Genomic DNA, 19,397 nt, shown 5'->3' with positions numbered 1-19,397 from the left:
TGGTTAATTTTTATAAGAGAGGTAAAAAATCTTTCGAGCTATTTGACTGCGTTGTTATAAGCACAGCTGCTTTGTGTACAGAGGTTACCAAGGAAACGGCTTTATGCTTTTCTGCTGATCCAGCGCCACCTACTGTCAGAGAGTCGATTAGGCAAGGCAAGGCAATTTTATTTATTTAGCACATTTCATACACAATGGTAAATCAAAGTGCTTTACATAAAAAGGAAACAAATACATAAGAATAAAAATGGAATGCATAAAAAATAAAAATAACAATAAAAACAGAATACCACTATCTGGATGGAGTCACATTTTACATTTTCATTCAGCCCGTTGCTGTTTATCTGCAGACCAATGTGAAAATCAGCATGTTCTTTTCTGTATAGAACCTAACCAGTGTAATATTTAATTAAGGCTCGCACACACATCTTACATCAATTTGGGTATAGTAACAGGTAAATATTTAAAAAAGGGAGAAAGAAAAAGACAACTGAAGGACGGCATTATGATGGGAGAAAAGTCCAATAGAAAGTTAGGCAATACCAAAAAACTGTGGGCACTTTCACTTTCGCGCTCAAAGGGGCAGGGGCTCAAGCCCCCCCCCGCCCCTTGTGCACGCCACTGCCGATGACTGAAGCATTTTAGTCTGAGGCATGACGCCTTTACGTTATATGACTGAGGTGTGAGGAAATCCTAAAATGTACACCGTACTACGGACAATTAGTGTCTCCGGCAGTGAACATAGCCAGTTAGTGGGGGGTAATTGTGTCAGATAGTTAGGGGTACAACTTCTGGTTCCTGAGCAGAACGATTATGCTAAGCCCGATGGACTGATTCTTTCCACTGAGTGACTTAACTGGGAAATACAGTAGTGTATCTTCCCCGCTGACGTAAGCCCCTCTACGTGTGATTCTACAAGCTGATAAAGGGGGGTAATGTATTTTATGAGGTTGTGGTGTGTTTTAAACATTAATAAAGAATAGTGTTAACTGTCATTCTGGTGCACTGTTCTCTGCCCCCTCATTTCAAGTGGTTGTTACACTGTCCTTGTGGGGACTCTCCATAGATATAATGGTTTTTATACTGTACAAACTTTCTGCACTTTTACATTTTCAAAGAAAAAAAAGAAAGAAAACAAAACAGTTTCTGTAGCCTATGATTTATAAGCTTGTTTATAAACAATTTAGGTCCCCACGGTGACACGAGGATGTGAACATTCAAGTTTAAGTCCCCACCGGGATGGAAAGACATGTACACGTACACACACACACACACACACACACACACACACACACATCACAGCTGGTTTACTATCTTTGTGGGGACTCTCCATAGTCGTAATGGTTTTATACTGTACAAACTGTGTAGTCTATCCCCTTACACTAGTCCTATACCCCTAAACCTACCCATCACAGAAAACCTTCTGCATTTTTACATTTTCAAAAAAAACAAACAAAAAAAAAAAAAACCTAATCCTGTATGATTTATAAGCTTGTTTCCTTTATAATAATAATTATATAATTATAGGCTATATTACTTAATATAGCCCATTGTAAATCTGAATATAGCTATAAAACCGTTAAGATGTTTTATTAGGTTTATATATTCCAACGGTTTTTACCAACAGATATAAATAAATACTACAATTTTATTTCAGTTTTATTTAATAAATGAAGACATCTTCCTAAATATAAATCCTTGTTGAATGTGCCACTTGTGGAAAAATGAGGTCTGCTTTTGACGTTACCTTACTTTTTTTTTTTTCTTATCTTGGACATTGCGCAAGAGGTACTTCCTTCCCCAACAGCAGTTAAAAGGCGCAGGATCGCATCAAGGCGCACAGAATTCCACGAGCTACCAGAGTACGCGTCTCTGCTTCGGTGTAGGACATTCTAGATAAAAACTTCTGGAATGAATAAACTGGTTTGCCTGGTGCTACTTTCAAGCTTTTGGATCTTTCCCGGTGAAGGATGTAAGTCAGCTCAGCTATAGCAAAGAAGACTTGAAAGTGCTTCTTTCACAGTTTGATTGTTCTACCCAAATGCAATAACCTATAATCATGCATGGAAATAATCACTTTTTTCTTTATGACTGTTTCTTGCAGACGACCCTTGCTGTGCACAGCCTTGCCAAAACCAGGGTGTGTGTTTATCCAAAGGCGCTGATGCTTATGAATGTGACTGTACCAGGACAGGTTATTATGGTGAAAACTGCACTACCCGTAAGTCTGGCTATGGATGGTCTTTACAGATAAACATTTTACATAGAGAAAATGTGTTCACTCAACACTGTTTTTTCTTGCCTCACAGCTGAGCTTCTCACGCGTATCAGATCAACTCTGAAACCACAGGCAAACATAGTACATTACGTTTTAACGCATTATAAATGGATCTGGGACATTATCAACAACATTTCTTTCCTGAGAGATGGCATAATGAGATACGTCTTGACATGTAAGTTGAATTAAGTTAATTTTAAGTGTAAAACTGAATGTAAATAAAAAATACACAAAGTAAACTATTGCCTTTTTTTTGTTTTACAGCAAGGTCCCATTTGGTCGACAGTCCACCGACGTACAATGCAGATTATAACTACAAAAGCTGGGAAGCATATTCTAATCTGTCCTATTACACCCGCACACTCGCCCCATTGCCTCAGAACTGCCCTACTCTTGAACTCCCAAATGCAAAGCAGGTGGTGGAGAAAGTGCTGTTGAGGAAACAGTTCATTCCTGATCCACAGAGATCCAGTCTTATGTTTGCTTTCTTCGCCCAGCATTTCACTCACCAGTTCTTTAAGTCTGACTTTAAAAAAGGACCAGCTTTCACCAAAGCCCTGGGTCATGGAGTAAGTGGCATTCAAAGCTCTGTCATTAACCATTTTACATCCCATCTAAAGTGTCTAAAGTGGAACTACAATGCAATTTCTAAATGTTCTCTAATGTTTTAGGTGGACTTGGGGCACATTTATGGAGAGACACTGGAAAGACAACACAAACTTCGTCAATTTAAAGATGGAAAGCTAAAGTATCAGGTTTGTGCTATAATGAGACAAATGGACACTGGAAATTTCTGTCATCATTTACTCACCCTCATGTTGTTTCAAACCTGTATGACTGTCATTCTTCTGCGGAACACAAAAGACGCCATTTTGAAGAACCGTTTTTGTCCATACAATGAAAGTCAGTAGGGACCAAAAAACATTGGACTCCACTGACTTTTTTTCAAGACATTCTTCAAAATATTTTATGTTCCTCAGAAGAAAGAAAGTCATACAGTATTGTATGTATACAAGTATTGATTGTTGGTATAATGTGTAAAAGTTAATGAAAACTGTATTTAACCCTTAGGTTGTGGATGGTGAGGTGTACCCTCCGCTGGTGAAGGATGTCCAGGTGGAGATGCACTATCCTCCTCATGTCCCAGAGCAACATAAATTTGCTGTGGGCCATGAAGCCTTCGGTCTGGTTCCAGGTTTGATGATGTATGCTACCATTTGGCTCCGTGAACACAACCGTGTATGTGATATCATGAAGCAAGAGCATCCTGACTGGGACGATGAGAGAATCTTTCAAACCACTCGTCTCATCCTGATTGGTGAGTCAAGGTCGCATCATCTGAAACATTACTAATCTTCATAATTTTGTAGAGGGATTAAATATTCCTGCTTTTTTCTCCCAGGTGAGACCATCAAAATCGTGATCGAGGACTATGTTCAGCATCTGAGTGGCTACAACTTCAAGCTCAAGTTTGACCCAGAGCTTCTCTTCAATCAACGCTTCCAGTACCAGAACCGCATTGCAGCCGAATTCAACACTCTGTATCACTGGCACCCGCTGATGCCCGACAACTTTCAGATCCAGGATCAGGTCTACGGCTACCACCAGTTTGTGTTTAACAACTCTATAGTGACCGAACATGGCATCCGCAACATGGTGGAGTCCTTCACTAAACAGATGGCTGGAAGGGTGAGTTTCACTTGTAGATAGAAAGCTTCTTAGAGAAGCCTTATGTTGTTGAAAACCTGTATAATTTGCTTTCTTCTCTGGAACACAAAAAGAAGATATTTTGTAAAATGTTTCAGGTTTTTTTTCCTCATATAATGAAAGTGGGTGAGATCTTTTTGGACCCCATTGACTTTCATTGTATGGACAAAAAAGTTCTTCAAAATATCATCTTATGTGTTCCACAGAAGAAAAAAGTCATACACGTTTGAAACGACATGAGTGTGCATAAATGTCTGTCCATCTTTAACTAAACTTTACTGTTTTTGCTAATTTCTCTCATTTTTTTTGTGTGAACAGGTATCTGGTGGACGTAACCTGCCGGCTTCAGTTCAGGGAGTGGCTGTTAATGCTCTGGAGCATTCCAGACAGATGCGCTACCAGTCTTTCAATGCCTACAGAAAACGCTTCAACATGAAGCCCTACTCATCCTTTGAGGAGATGACAGGTAAGACAAACCGTGAACATCACTGGTGTCAATCCTATAGGCCCATTCACACCAAAGATGATAATTATAACTTAAAAGTATTAATAATCATTCTAATCTATGAGAATATGGATGTCTACACTACAATTACAATGATAACGACACAGAAGAACTATATTGTTGGAATCACTCACAGAACAAATTTTTCCAGTTGATGAACCATAAAAACATTGAAAGCCAATCAGAATCCACCTGAGTTTAAAGCGCTTATGCAACTGTGCGCTTAAAAAAAAGAATGTTATCATCTGTTGGTGTGTACATTAATATAGTTATCGTTCTTAGTGCCTAAAATATGGCAAAAATTTACAAAGAACTCTTTTTATACAGATTTAGAAATGAGAATATTATGAAAAATACACCTCTTATTCAACTGTAACTTTTTTTGTATGGTAAAACAGGAGACAAGGAGCTGGCAGACGAACTAAAGAAGCTGTATGGTCACATAGACGCTGTTGAGCTGTATCCTGGCCTTCTTGTGGAGAAACCCAGACCCAATGCTGTATTTGGGGAGACTATGGTGGAGATGGGAGCCCCCTACTCTCTCAAAGGGCTCATGGGAAATGCTATTTGTTCTCCTGAATACTGGATGCCCAGCACATTTGGTGGGAAAGTTGGATTTGACATTGTTAACACAGCCTCACTGAAGAAGCTGGTGTGCTCGAATATCAATGGACCCTGTCCGATGGTGTCCTTTCAGGTGCCTGATGTGAAAGTTCAAAGTTTAGAAAACATGAATTCAAGCTCAGTGCACTCCACACAAAATAATGTTAATCCAACAGTTGTCTTGAACGAGCGGAGTTCAGAGCTTTAAAAGATTTTGAAGGTCTCATTGCTTTCACCATGATACTTGATGTCATATTTTAATTTGTTATTTATTTGTGTATTTATTTATTTTAATAATTTATTTCAATGATGTATTTATTGCTGATTTTTCATATTGTTATTGACTTGCAACATGCGTTGTAATCCTTTTTTACACATACTTAAAAAAAAAAATATCACGAGGTGTTCTCAGATGCTTTTGTATGGATTTAGGGTGGATTTTTGTGTCAAATGATAAATGCTGTTTTTGAAAATTGGACATCCAAATGAATCACAATCCACATTACTGTTGACAGTAATGTGCATTTCTTGAATAAAAACTTTTTTGTTTTTTAATATGTTTTCTGTCCATTTTTATGGCAATTATTCTTACTCACACAATTAAAGTATTATATCTACTCGTATACATAGAAATATATACACTGCCAATCAAAAATGTTAAAGATTTTTAAGACATAGATTAAGCATATAAAGAAAGTATACAAAAACACAGAGGTTTGTTTAGGATATAACTAAAATATACATTTTTAAGAAATGAATAGGCTATTTTTATACTTTTAGTGACATAATTTTATAAAAGATTTCTATTTCAAATAAATGCTGTTCTGAACATCTATTCATCAGAATAGAAAGAATACTAAAAAAATGTATCACGGTGCCTACAAAAATATTAAGCAGTACAATTGTTTTCAACATTAATAATAATAAATGTTTCTTAAGCAGCAAATCAGCATATTAGAATGATTTCAAAAGAATCATGTGACACTGAAGACTGGGGTAATGATGCTGAAAATTCAGCTTTGCCCTCACAGGAATAAATTACATTTTGAGATTAAGAGTTATTTTTAATTGTAATAATATTTCACAGTTATCTGCATTTTGATCAAATAAATGCAGCTGTGGTGAGCATGAAAGACTGCTTCCAAAAACATCTTACTGACCCAAACTTTTGAACAGTTTTTAAAAATCTCCTACAAATTTTGTCCAATCTTAAGTTCACCGTACAACATTTATTGGATGGATATTTGATACTTTATTAGATGCATATGCATTCTGAATAGTACAGATTATCATAAAATAATTGTTCTACTGTTCTCTGATTCATTGGATTGTGCTAAAGTTATGTTTCATCCACTGTGCTTGGCCCTGTAATTGCTGTAACAGCTAAAACCTTTCTTACATTACAGGGAAATTGCTGAACTCTCTGAACTTGCAAAGCGGCATGTCTGCCAAAAATGAGGCTGCATAGGGAAAAGAAAATAGTGAATCAGTGAATCTCATGAGCCAGTAGTGGTAGCAGATCCAACTTCCCAACTGGCTTTGCATGATGTGATGCATACTGACTGCAATGAACCCAGACAAAATAACACCACCGTATTGACCTGAGTCAACATACACTGTCAAGCCCCATAACAATCAAGCTGGAAAAATACAGAGCAAACTGCACAGGGTGATGTGCGGGAATGTGCTCATTTGTAGTAGGGCAGGAAAAATTTTGCCATGGCAACTGAAAGTGGTTTAGTGCCTTAAATGTGCTAACTGGAAGAAAAAAAAAAATAGATATAAGAGTTTACTTTTTCCAGACGACAGGCAAAGTTCAAATGCAGAAGACCGCAGGTTCTCTGTGAGGAGGGAAGATTTCTGTTTAAGACGTAGATAAAGGGAAGTGGTTAGTTGAAGGTAGCTTAAATATAATAGAATATTGACTAAAAAATATTCTTCATGGCTTCTCATTCATGAGGGATAATTTGAAGTTAGGGAAATGAAAGGGTGGAACTTTTAAATTGCTTGAAAAGAAGGAAAGGCTCAGGCCGAAACATATCAAAAGAGTTCATTGCACTGCACTGAAAGTGTGCCTGCCCACAATAAACTAAAAAGAATAAAATGTTAATTAGAGAAACTGGGTTACCATTGTGCTGAGACAATTCTTTGGGTGTTTCTGGGAACTTTCAGGAAAGGCTCTACAAGCACCAACATGCCAAACAAAACCTGGTGAAAAATGTCTCATTCATTGGTGTGGTGAGCCAAATTACCTAAGTGACAGTTGAAAGTGAGATGGATGTTTAGTCTAAGGGAAAGGAAGAGCAAACGTCTCAAAGGCTCGTGTTTATAAAGCACATCACTCACAAGGGTCAACTGGGGTTACAAATCACTGATGCAATTTAGGTTACGAAACCCACATGCTCACTACACGTGTGTTGTATAAGAAGCAGAAAAGAGCTGGAAACTGACTGGTTAGAAAAGAAAAATTGGCCAAGGATTGTGTAGCGCTGACCAGCCTCGATTCTATCAGACAGAACATAGCTCAGGACTTGGCTTAGCAACTACACTGAAAAAATATTAACCTAAAATTGTCACGTTTCAGTTTGTGTTTGGACTTTCTGTTTGTATTTCCTTTGTTCAGTTTCCCACCACTCCTTTGTTTCTATGGTTACCATCATTGAGTTCATTTGTCCCAGCTGTCTGATTAATTATCTTGTAGTGTTTCTTTCAGTTTTTTGTCTGTCCTCGTCATTGTAATTTTGGTTGTTCTGTTCCTGGTTCCGGGTGCTTTGAATTTGTTTGAATGAAGAAGAAGAAGAAGCTGCTGCATCAAGATCCTTACTATATTTCTTTGTGCTGCAACCAGCATCCCTGACAGAAATGTGGTAACATCTAAATTAACTAGCTGAATCATCCTTATACACTAAATAATACCTATTTATAGAAAAGAAGAAAGAAAGGGAACAACTGCAAGTTGCCACTTAGTCTCCAGTGTGTTTGTTCCATTAAATTGATGTTCAGTCCAGACTGAATGAGAAGACGACTGTCTTTTGTCCTGTTGTGAAAAACATGCTGGTCAAATTCAGACAGTGTTGATTAACTCTCTCAGCATCTACATATATATATTTCATATTAAGATCAAACTAACACTGTACTTTCTTTAAAAAAAAAAAAAAAAAAAAAACAGTTGAGGGGGTGAATTTAAATAAGAGATAGTATTTTAATGTATGTTTTGTCTTATTTTGAAACATTTTAAAAAATCTTTGTCAAGATTATTGTCTTTTGTTCACGTGTTTGCTGTCCACACCAACACGGCATTTTCAAAACCGCAGCTTTTTCTATGCGGTTTGGCCGTTCGTCCACAAGCAAACGCAGCATCCGGTAACTGAAACCGAACTTTTTTGAAAACTCCGGCCAGGGTGAAGATTTTTAGAAATTCCGGTTACAGCGTTGCCGTGTAGACGGTGAAACCTGAGATTTTGGCCAGTGACATCGGAGCGCGCGCTGTTATCCCCTTTGTTTAGATGAGGCTAGTCTGTGCAATGGAGGACGTAGCCAAAATATTGCTGCTTATAACTGCGCTACCAGGGCTTATAAGTTAACATGTATACAGAAACATTCACAGTTCTCCCATTATACTGCAGAACAGAGGCGTCAGAATGCAATACTACGCAGGTAGGCTAATTTTTAAATATTTTCAATGACTTTTGGACTTAAAGCCTTCTTTTGTGGATGGATTTATAAACTGAGAAATAAAGTTGAACAAACATAAACATGGACTCTTAATGATGATGAACAGAAAAGGAAATATTGCATATAAAATTATATCAAAGTATGAACTAACATGTGCAATACAGTAAATATGCTTACACTACTCTAAATCAATGGACAGATGTGCTGTCCCAGTCACCCAAACGTTGTGTCCCAATCACCCAAATGTTACCAAAAAAAAAAAAAAAAAAAAAAAAAAATATATATATATATATATATATATATATACATATATATATATATATATATATACAGTGCTTGTGTGGATGCGTTTTTTTTTTTTTTTTTTTTTTTTTTTTTAACGAAGAAGGAAAAACTCTATAAAAAAACTTTATAAAAATATAAACTTTATAAAAATGGTGTTTCTTGTTTCCTTTCCATTTAGCCTTGTTGGTTTCCTTAGTTACTGTTTAGTTTCACCTGTCTCTAGTTTAGCTTCCTTTGTTTGCCCCTTGAATATATATATAGCCTTGTGTTGTGTTTATTGGTTCTTGTCTTTGATTTGTGTGGTGGTATAGAGGGTATGCATGGCGGATATGCATCACTTTCACGCCGGAACGCGCTCCCTCAGCTGGACTGATTGGCAAAAGAACCGGCTGCATGACTGGATTTAATAGGGGAAAATGCGAAAACGCGAGTAAAACAAACAATTACACTAAAGGTTGGGCTCGAAAGTGTTCCTTATGACATGTCAAAGAAACCTAATTCATGGATATCGGCATGCAGCCAGGAATCGTGTTTCCTGACATTTATATGTGCCTGATTTCGTCGCCGGGGAAATACATAAAGCAAATCTGCCTGTGAACGCTTTATATAAATACAATATAAGTAGTTCTAAATCGGAGTGATCACTTATATCTGTTATATATTTCGTCATATCGTCCAGCCCTAAAACTTGTATAGTTTTTGTCAATGTTTATTAAAAACACCCAATTATGCAGAATATAAGATGGTAAATATTTAATTGATGAGTTGTCAACACAATATATAACAATACAATATATAGGGTATGACTTTACCCCAAAATCCTGCCACTCAGTCTTTTGCCACTCAGTGGGCGTAACCACAGTCACAACGGTCGACAGTGACGTCAAGTGCATACTCTCTATACTCTCCTTTAATTCTCCTACATATTTTGGTTTTGTGATTAATGACTGTTTAAAATAGGATTCCTTGTTTGTGCGTGTTGTTTTCCACACCACAATGTGACAATCTTGAGGGGCCCTTATAGATGTTTGCAAAGGACCGCTAGTGGGCTCTGGCCTCCTGGTAGAGAACCACTGCTTTAGCATAATTTTGTGTATACACAAAATACATTTTCAAAATAATCAAAATAACACATGAAACTATCCACATGCTAATATATAATTATATTTTACATACAATAATTAATTAAAGTTTAATAATAAAGATTTAGCACAGCATTTCAAATCAACTTTAAACTGCTGTTACAGAATCAGGATAAGCCACTTAGGGCATCTAATATAATTTAAAAAAAAAAGTTGAGAAACGGGTGATACAACCACAAGCATGTTTACACTGATTTATGCAGCATGACTTTGATTGACATTACATTATTGACTGCAGGTGTGAGTGATTAGAAATACGGTTGTATTCATGGCAACAATGCAACAGACAACCCACACTTACACATTCACACTGTAAACACTTTCTAGTTAGTCTAGACAATTTCACCTGAAAACCCACTCAATACACTACAAATACTTTGCATAAATAATACAGATTGCATAAAGTATGAAGTGTACGTCATTCAGTTATGCGTAAACACATTGATATGAGACCACGACACATATGACAAATTGATGATTAATGCACCATTGAACAAATACAACATGACAAGCAGTGACAGACCTGTCATTAACAGATACAGATCATCTAGATAACATTAACATCATTCACTACACTGCTGTGATTGTAAAGTATAACAGGTGAATCTACACGTCATTTAGTTTTGTATTGGCATAACAGGACCACAACTATGACCAACTCATGATTAATGCTATATAAAACTGTCAATACAAGACAAGCTTTGACAATTCTGGCATAAATGAATTTGGTTAATATGGTGTGGGATGACATTAACATATTTTAATGCACATTGTCTAGACATACAATTAAATTTTTTTGTAAATGCTAGTTAATATGTATGGTCTTTGATATCACAATTTCTTACGTATCGGTTGCAGGTCACCAGCAGATTTCATCTGACAATGAGATGAGTTTCACTCATATGATGTCAGACGATGACACTGGACTAGACAGATTTCTCAATACAAGAATTACACAAACAAACAAAAAAATCGCTTTCTGCAACATTGCTATATCATTGCCAGTTAATTGCATGCTGACAGTTATATTGTTGATATTTCAAATCATTCAGTCAAATAATACAGTTCAGGGGGATCCAAATGTCTGAGACCACTTTGACAATCTGGGGTTCAAAATCTAATTGAAACCTTGAAATAAACAGAAATTTTTAGGATTTTGAACAAAAACAAAACAAAACAACAAACAAACATTATGATGTAAAATCAAAAAAGAAAAGTGTAAGATTCAACATTAAAGGCACATTATGTAAATTTTCGCCGCTAGAGGTCACCTATACAAAACAAAGGCGTAGGTTGATGATGCCGAGATTTAGCGTGGAATCTTGGGAGCTGTCGCTTCATGTCACAGCCGGTGGAAAAGAATTAGGACGGGACTCGGGCAGAAATCATGTTCATGGATGAGATTATTAACGTTACTGTAGTATGAAGCAGAGCAGGGCTGAGTGCTGTGGGAGCGGAACGAGGCCGCTGGAGCAATTGCTAATGAGAGACGAGCGCGACACATGCCTTGAGAGCAGCGCAAATTTTATTATGCCGCAGTCGCCAGACTCACCACTTCCGCTTTTTCCAGTCAAGCGTATGAAGTAACACAGCGCTGTTTATTAGATTAGATACATTTGAGTGTGTTGAAAATGATTTTGTAACATTACTCTGAGCGTTCGCTCAGCGGCTGCTATGAGACACTTGTTACACACTGCAGTAAGCTAGATCGATATTAGAATATCATATTAATAAATGCTGGATAGCTGGAGTTGACATGCTATTAGTTTTAAATCATATCGTATGATGGAGAAAATGCTGTATTACTGTTACTAAAAATAAAGCTGCATCTGATTATGCTATGTTAGCCACTTGACAAAATATTGTTTTTCTCTAAGGCATGGTACAAACATGCAATCGAGGAAAATCAAGAAAACGAGATTCAAACAATAAGACTAAACATGTTGAGCTATAAAACAATGATTAGTTTTCTGTCTATAAATATAACCAAACAGTTGTTCTCTTGTCTAATAAAACATGTAATATATTAAAGCATCTTTGTGTTTCCATGGTTTCTACAAAACAAAACTGTAAGTCGAGGGTAACGCAGGTATGATGTCATTGATAGGTGACGCACGGACATGGTCCGTGTCCTGGTTAAAATGGCTTATCTCTCCGGATTTAAACATTCTTTGTTAAACATTGATAATAATATTTATCATGACAAAGCAAAATAGAAGCACTTTCATATTTAAGGTCAGCTAGATGGGGTCATTTGAGAATTTGTTATTTACAGCTAAGTTTATATTGTTTCTTATGTTGAAACAGGAAATTTCCATTAGTATATCACCACTGCACTGTTTATATACCAAATAAACAGAGTGACGCAAAATGAAACAAAGTGGTCTAATGACCTCTGCACCTGTATACGCATCTCCTATCTGTTTATATACATCCTCTTCATATCCTTTCATATAATCAATGTAGTCAGAATAAGATAGTGGGCAGCACTTTTTCCAAATTTTAGTTACTTTGTCATTATTTAAAAATTAAATTCTCAGTTCATTATGGGCATTTCTGATCTGACTCAGAGAAGTAAAAAGTTAAATATTTGAGAAGCTTAAACATCTAAAGTAAAGCTGGCACAGAGGACAGGTGAGTGGGTGTGTATTGACCGGATGTGTTGTACTTGTAAGGGTGAAGTTAACTATACTACCAGATTCCTTCAGCGCACATTTTTTAAATCTCTTAGGCAAGGCCTGTTGCTAAGGACACAGGGCTGTTTATTTGTTTTGAGCGGGGTGTAAATCGATGATATCAGCTCATACTGTCACTGCTCAGCTCATAGTGATGTCAAAGACACAGATAAACATTTAAGAGAAATATAGTTTCTCAACTTTTATCGACAGTTTTGTGAAGTATGAATCGGCCGTCTGGGAATGTACATTTTTCCTTTCACTACACCGACTGCTTGCTTTACTACCCTGTAAAGGAAAAAAAAGAATCTTAAACACGTTTCTCCCACTGACTCATGGTTTGCTGTAAACCGGACTGTAGCCACTAATACGTGTTGATTTTGTAAAACTCATTTTCAAAAAAGCTTCAGAAGCCGGAATGATTCACTAAACCTGGTGGTCTGTGCGTGTGGAGCAGGAATTTCTGTATTAGAGTTCTGTCTCTGTCTACACATTTTGGATGTGCAACAGGCGTCTGGCACAAAACTGGAATGGAAATGTCTATGGATGAAAGATAACAAGTGAAAGTTCAGACCACCTGTATAGAGAGGATGATTATGCACAGCCATCATATGACAAGTCTAACTTGTAAAAAAAACTAAACAAAACAAAACAAAACAAAACACATGATATGTATTGATCTGTTGGTTATTGTTTTGTAATATCTGTATTGTGTTACATTTTATTACAGTATATACATAGGTCTATACACACACACATACCATTTGTGTATCTGTGTATTGTAGGCCTATATAGTATTTTGAATAAGCTACTGTTTTCATTCAACAGCCAAAAAATAATAATCATAATCTAAACAATTTTACATCTTTCCACAATAAATCTTCAAAATATAAGTTTTGAAAGATATTCACAAAACAAATAAGGAAAACACAATTCAATTTGCATGCTTTTGTGATCTTTCTGGTGTGTAGACACATGATTTTGTACTTACCTTCATTGTAATGCTTATGAAACCAGAGACAAATTCCTTTAAGGGCACTGTGGGAATAGGTTGCAGATACTCATAGGGTTGTTCCAAAAATGTGTTTTTGTCTTACCCTGATTCACTCTGGTTGTCATATAGGGGAGACTTCTGTAACTCACTGATTTTTTGAGCTAGAGTGCTCAAACTTGCATACCAAGTACCCACATTTGTTTACTACAAAAGGCACCAATTCAAACCTCAGCATGAATATCACAGCCCCTATAAGGTAATGTAAAATACATGGTGTGCCTTTGTTACAATCTACCATACCTGGGTAGGATGTAACACGTTTGACTCGGAAGTGTGTGTACTGTAAATAAGTCTACTAGAACAAACTTCCTTGTATGGTATTTATACTTAATGAACACTTGAATCCAGTGTACCTGTGTAAAGAACATGTATAGGTCTAAAAAAAAAAAATCTGTCAATGTGTGTGTGAGTCAATGTGTGTGAAAATTCCCAATCAGAGTCACAATGGTGACAAATGAATGTTGTTAACCCTGGAGTGCAGGCTTTGTGGGCCCAGAAACTGCATAAGGCACATTTTACCCACATGTCCTTTGGCTTTGAATTTGCCAAATGGCTCCATACAGACAACAAAAAAGTTTCCATTGTTGCGGTCTCAGAATCCTCACCAACATTTCAACATTTTCTTCGCAACTGATCTGACTGACCTGCCCTTCTTTAAAACCTTATCATTTCATTAATACACTGGCAGCCCTTTTCCTCCTCACACATCTTCCTTTTCCACTGTATAGGCATTCTGTAAAATTAATAAAAAGAAACTGTTCTTAATTGTATGCTAGGGGATGCTTATAACACTTTTTAAAGATATGTTACAACCCACCCCAGTGTTTAGCTAGCCATATCAAATAAGTTTGTGCATCATATAAGTTATAATATTATGCGTTTATATTTTAGACCTGTCGGGATGGTTTTCGTGGGAAATTGCGTACACACATCACTCACCCTTTTGTGTCTCGTCATATCCGTAAATAGAGAAAAGTTGCTCTGGCTGAGCATGGCGGTTACTCAACAGGTGAGTTAGGTATTTTATTTAACAGATAACATGGCATATGTAGCTCTCTAACAGAGTTTATTGTAAATCATTATCTATTGTGAAGGCTTGTTTCATTATGGGTTGTTGAAGCGCTGCGCTGGAATTTAATTTCAAAGTACTATGTCAATTAATGGTAAAGCTACAGCAATGTCTTCAGCTAGTCAGCTTGAGAGTATCTTAAGCCAGTAGTGAGGATAATATTCCTCTGTACAAACACGCAGAGCCGAAGCACAACCAAAACAATGTTCTTCTGCAAAATGCATGCAGTTTTGTTTTTTAACTGCTAGAGGGCCAAGAGTTAAATAACCTGCTCCCAAATCGCTTACTTACACTATGCCCTAAAAGTATGTAGGACTGCTGTTTTTGTGAAGAAAAAGTACATACTTTTGAGTGTGTAGCAGAATAGTAGGCAAGCAGGTTTCCTGTTCAACCTTACCAGTCTGTTCTGTTAGCTCAGGGTCTCTTTGTTGCGCACACACGTGCACTGCAAAAGTTTTGAGAAGCCTACAACGAACTGCGCCATTCTCAAAACACAAATTTTATATATGCCTAGACTAGAGACTACATGCAGTCCCTCATTTGCCTGCATATGCCAATAAAGGTCTCATTTTGTCATGTCATTTTACTTTGAATTACTGTTACTCAGAAAAAATACTTCATGCCAAATATGCCACCATAACTTTGAGCTCATAAGCTTAGAGGAACTAAAGAGATCTGACCTGCAGGTGAACTTTAAGGGACAACAGGTTTATATGCTAGTATACTGAAGGGAGCAGTGGACAATGGTCTTCAGCCATCACTATCTGAATAAATTATATGAGAGTTGCTCATGTAGTGGTTTTTACGACATTTCTGGGAAAGCTCTGGTCATCATCCAACAAGTATAAAAGAAATTATAGTAATAACCGAGGAACTGAGTCCAGAGCCACAGTCATCATCATTCCTGGCTATGAGTTTCCATGCTGGTTTAGGCTGGTTCTTTTTGTAATGTATTGTAATGTAATTTGTATTCATACTTGTCACTACCAAATATCCATCATACTTTTTTTTTAAAAAGAAATTTGCAGAGGTTCAGTGCAGAGTTTCAGTGTAACTTTTAAAGTAAAGTATTGTTACATATTCCCAGTTTTGTTTAACCTTGTGTTTTATATTTTTATGTTTGACTTTTAGGTTACATTCTGCCCTGTTCTGTTCTTGTGCCACATGTTGTAGTCCTGTGTAGTTTTCTCTGTTGTTTTCTTAGAGTAAGTTTACATGACAACAATGTACCAAACACAGAATAGTTTTTCCTTTGCATTTTTCGCGTACAGGTGACAACGTTTTCAAAATGATCCGTTCACACGGATCCACGATAACGACTATCGCTGTCTTATGCATGCCAGGCCAGTAGTTGGCGATGTCACTTTGTAAAGAAACACTTTGCACCTATAGATTAAACACGTAATACGCATGCACGTGGCATCACATTTTTCACAAATTTGTGTTTTTATATTTACACAGAGACGGTATCATATTCAAAAACTTGTCCTCTGAAACCCGCTTTCAATAGTTTGCGTTTTCAGGCCCCCAAAACACCGTTGTCGTGCAAATAAATACCCAAAACGCATAAAACGTTTTCTGTTTTTAGTTGAAAACGGTGTTGTGTAAACAGCCCCTTAGTCATTTGTATTTTTGTTATTTCTAAACCTCTGAAATTGGATCCTATACTCTCCCTCATTTCTGAGTTTCACCCAACCTTACAAGTATACACAGGAAATTTGATGGATTTCACAGACTAGCATCCTAATGGAAGCCATGCTGACTCACATATGAGGCGCTTATATAATCACAAACATTCATGCACAGACATGCACCACCTGCTCATTCACATTTCTTCTGCACCCTCTTTATTCACGCTATGCAATATTTTCCAAGCTTTAACTCTTTCTATGGCAAACCAGTGTCCAACATTGGTTTGCAGTGTCCGATATTGACAGAAAACCAGTAATGTTCACACCTGATTCTTGGATTTTCTGTGACAGCATCCAGCCAGAGTTTTTTTTTTTTTTTTTGACAATCAATACTTACCTGTTGTAAAACATGTGTTACATGTGTTAGATGGATGTCCTCCTGTTTCTGACTCCCAATGAGTGTACAATAATGATGCATGTGATTGGAAGATGAAAGTGGACAGGCCTGTTCAATATGTCATACATTGCATTATTTATCTTGTGTTTAAGATTAAAATTATGGAATACCAATGGAATCAAGCAAAAAAAAAAAAAAAATAAATTAATTAATTCACAAAGAATCTCAGACATGGAGACAGTTATTTCAATTACCTCTTGTGAAACAGGATCAAACATTCTTATTCTTGATTTACTGTTTATGCCAAGGTTTAAACTATTTTTAAATTGGAGAACTCGAAATCTTTTGTTTCGAATCAGTGGTTCGGATCATGTAAACAAAGCCTCGTTTACTGAAATCACGTGACTTTGGCGCTCCGAACCACTGATTCAAAACAAAAGATTCGTAAAACTTCGAAGCAGTGTTTTGAAATCGCCCATCACTAGATGTTGTTGAAAAGTCGTTATTTTGTTTTTTTGGTGCACAAAAAGTATTCTCGTCGCTTTATAATAGGTAGAACCACTGTAGTCACATGAACTGTTTTAAATATGTCTTCATTACCTTTCTGGATCTTGAGAGGTTCAGTGATATTGCTGGCAATAGAGGCCTCACTGAGCCATCGGATTTCATCATAAATATCTTAATTTCATGTGGAACGACATGAGGGTGAGTAATAAATGACATTATTTTCATTTTTGGGTGAACTAACCCTTTAAGGCATTGTCAAGAATCAAGATACATCTTCATTAAGTTTGCTTTCTTTACTTGCTTTCTATCTGATTACATATGTTTCCCCCCTTTTGTTTGCTTTGCAAAAATAGGAGAATCAGTTTTTTTTTAGTTAATTGAACGTTATAATTTACAGCGTTTGGCATCTTTACCATGCTAATAATAAAATTTTAAGAATTTTTTGACTATATGGTCTGAATATAGAATATCAGAGTGGTTCACTCTGTGTTATGGTTCACTCATACAAAAGTAAGCATTCCTAACAATCCAGCACTGAGTTGTGTAATTTCCGCTTCAAGTTATGATAAAACCATATGAGGTCAGCATGGGAAACAAACAGATGTGTTGTCGCTTCTGTGTTGAAAAAAAAAGTAGAGCAAGCTTTCTTGCCAGGTCTGTTGTAAGACTGGAGATTCACACTTCCTCAAAACTTTCACTTCTTACACAACAGGCTGGCTGACTCCTTTGGCTACGCTGTGCCAGGCACTAACACACTGTTGTGGCAGAAGGAAGTTTACATTCAGAAAGGTCAGCTTGTATGAGCTAGAAAATCTGAACTTTAGATGAACCTATACATTTAAAGGGGTCATGAACTGCGTTGTTTTATTGTTTTATAATGTTTCCTGGGTTCACTTATAATGTTATTATGCTTTACATCCAAAATTGTCATAATTTATAAATAAAAGGCATTTTTCCTACACTGATTTTAGCCCTCTGGTTTGAACGCTCTGTTTTAAGGGGCATGTCTGCTGTGAGACTTCAGTCAAAGACTATAGAACACAAGACGCGTCACTCATATTGTTTTGAATGGGAGAAAAGTGCAATGCGCAATATGGCGGAATAAGTCCTGCCTTTTAAATAAAAGCCAATTGCCGATTGGTAAAGTCATCGCGTCACTGCAGCGGCCATTAGAAGCTCCGGTTTCTATAGAAACAGTCAGACGCGTGTAACGAGTTATAATAAATACAATTTGAATGTAACACATTGCTTTTTCACTAAAATCCTACTATTGTATTTTGTATTTATTTATTTCTGTTTTTCTTTAAGTAATATATGTCTACTGTTCACTGTTTAGAGACTTTTATTTTAACATCTTCTCCTGGTGCTCTACTGACGCCATTTTCAAGTGAGTGCACACCTCTCGCCAGTTCGCTTTGTTTATGCTGGGGAGATTATTGTCTTTATTTAAAGAGATATGAACTTTATTCATGTTAATCCACAGGAATGACGTTAATGCTGGGCGTGGCTGTCAATAAATCCCCTTTTGGTGAACAGAAGTGAAAGTGTCCTGGGTCTTCTTATGCACAACGCAGATGATGGTAACGGCGGTCAGCAACGGATCGTTACATTGGTGCCGTGACCCGGATTTGAAGATTTGCTTCCAGATCTACGTCAGTTGGGTCGCCGAGGGACGCTGCATTGAGGTTCACTGTTTTGTTAGTAAAGAACTGTGAGAAAACAAACAGACATTTGGTATTTCTAATATTTATTTTCGAATTTTCTCATTTAAGTGACTATTTTTACTCCCATTTACTCCCATTGTGAGGGAAAGTAAAGTGAAAAGAACTCCTGTATTATGCTCCACATGTGTAATTGATCATGATCCCA

General features: G+C 36.8%; 1 protein-coding gene across 1 annotated transcript; it reads left to right on the top strand.

Moving 5' to 3' along the window:
* The first annotated feature begins 1,735 nt into the window (after window positions 1-1,735).
* On the top strand, window positions 1,736-5,648 carry LOC127494950 (prostaglandin G/H synthase 2). Its single transcript, XM_051861202.1, has 9 exons — window positions 1,736-1,972; window positions 2,105-2,221; window positions 2,310-2,453; window positions 2,543-2,847; window positions 2,950-3,033; window positions 3,350-3,596; window positions 3,681-3,967; window positions 4,304-4,451; window positions 4,889-5,648. Exons 1-9 carry the CDS (start codon window positions 1,912-1,914, stop codon window positions 5,299-5,301), a joined length of 1,806 nt encoding a protein of 601 aa, XP_051717162.1. The 5' UTR covers window positions 1,736-1,911; the 3' UTR covers window positions 5,302-5,648.
* Window positions 5,649-19,397: the final 13,749 nt, after the last annotated feature.

This window comes from Ctenopharyngodon idella, chromosome 15 (assembly GCF_019924925.1).
Source record: "Ctenopharyngodon idella isolate HZGC_01 chromosome 15, HZGC01, whole genome shotgun sequence".
NCBI lineage: Eukaryota > Metazoa > Chordata > Actinopteri > Cypriniformes > Xenocyprididae > Ctenopharyngodon > Ctenopharyngodon idella.
This window is presented reverse-complemented; position numbering and strand designations above follow the sequence as displayed.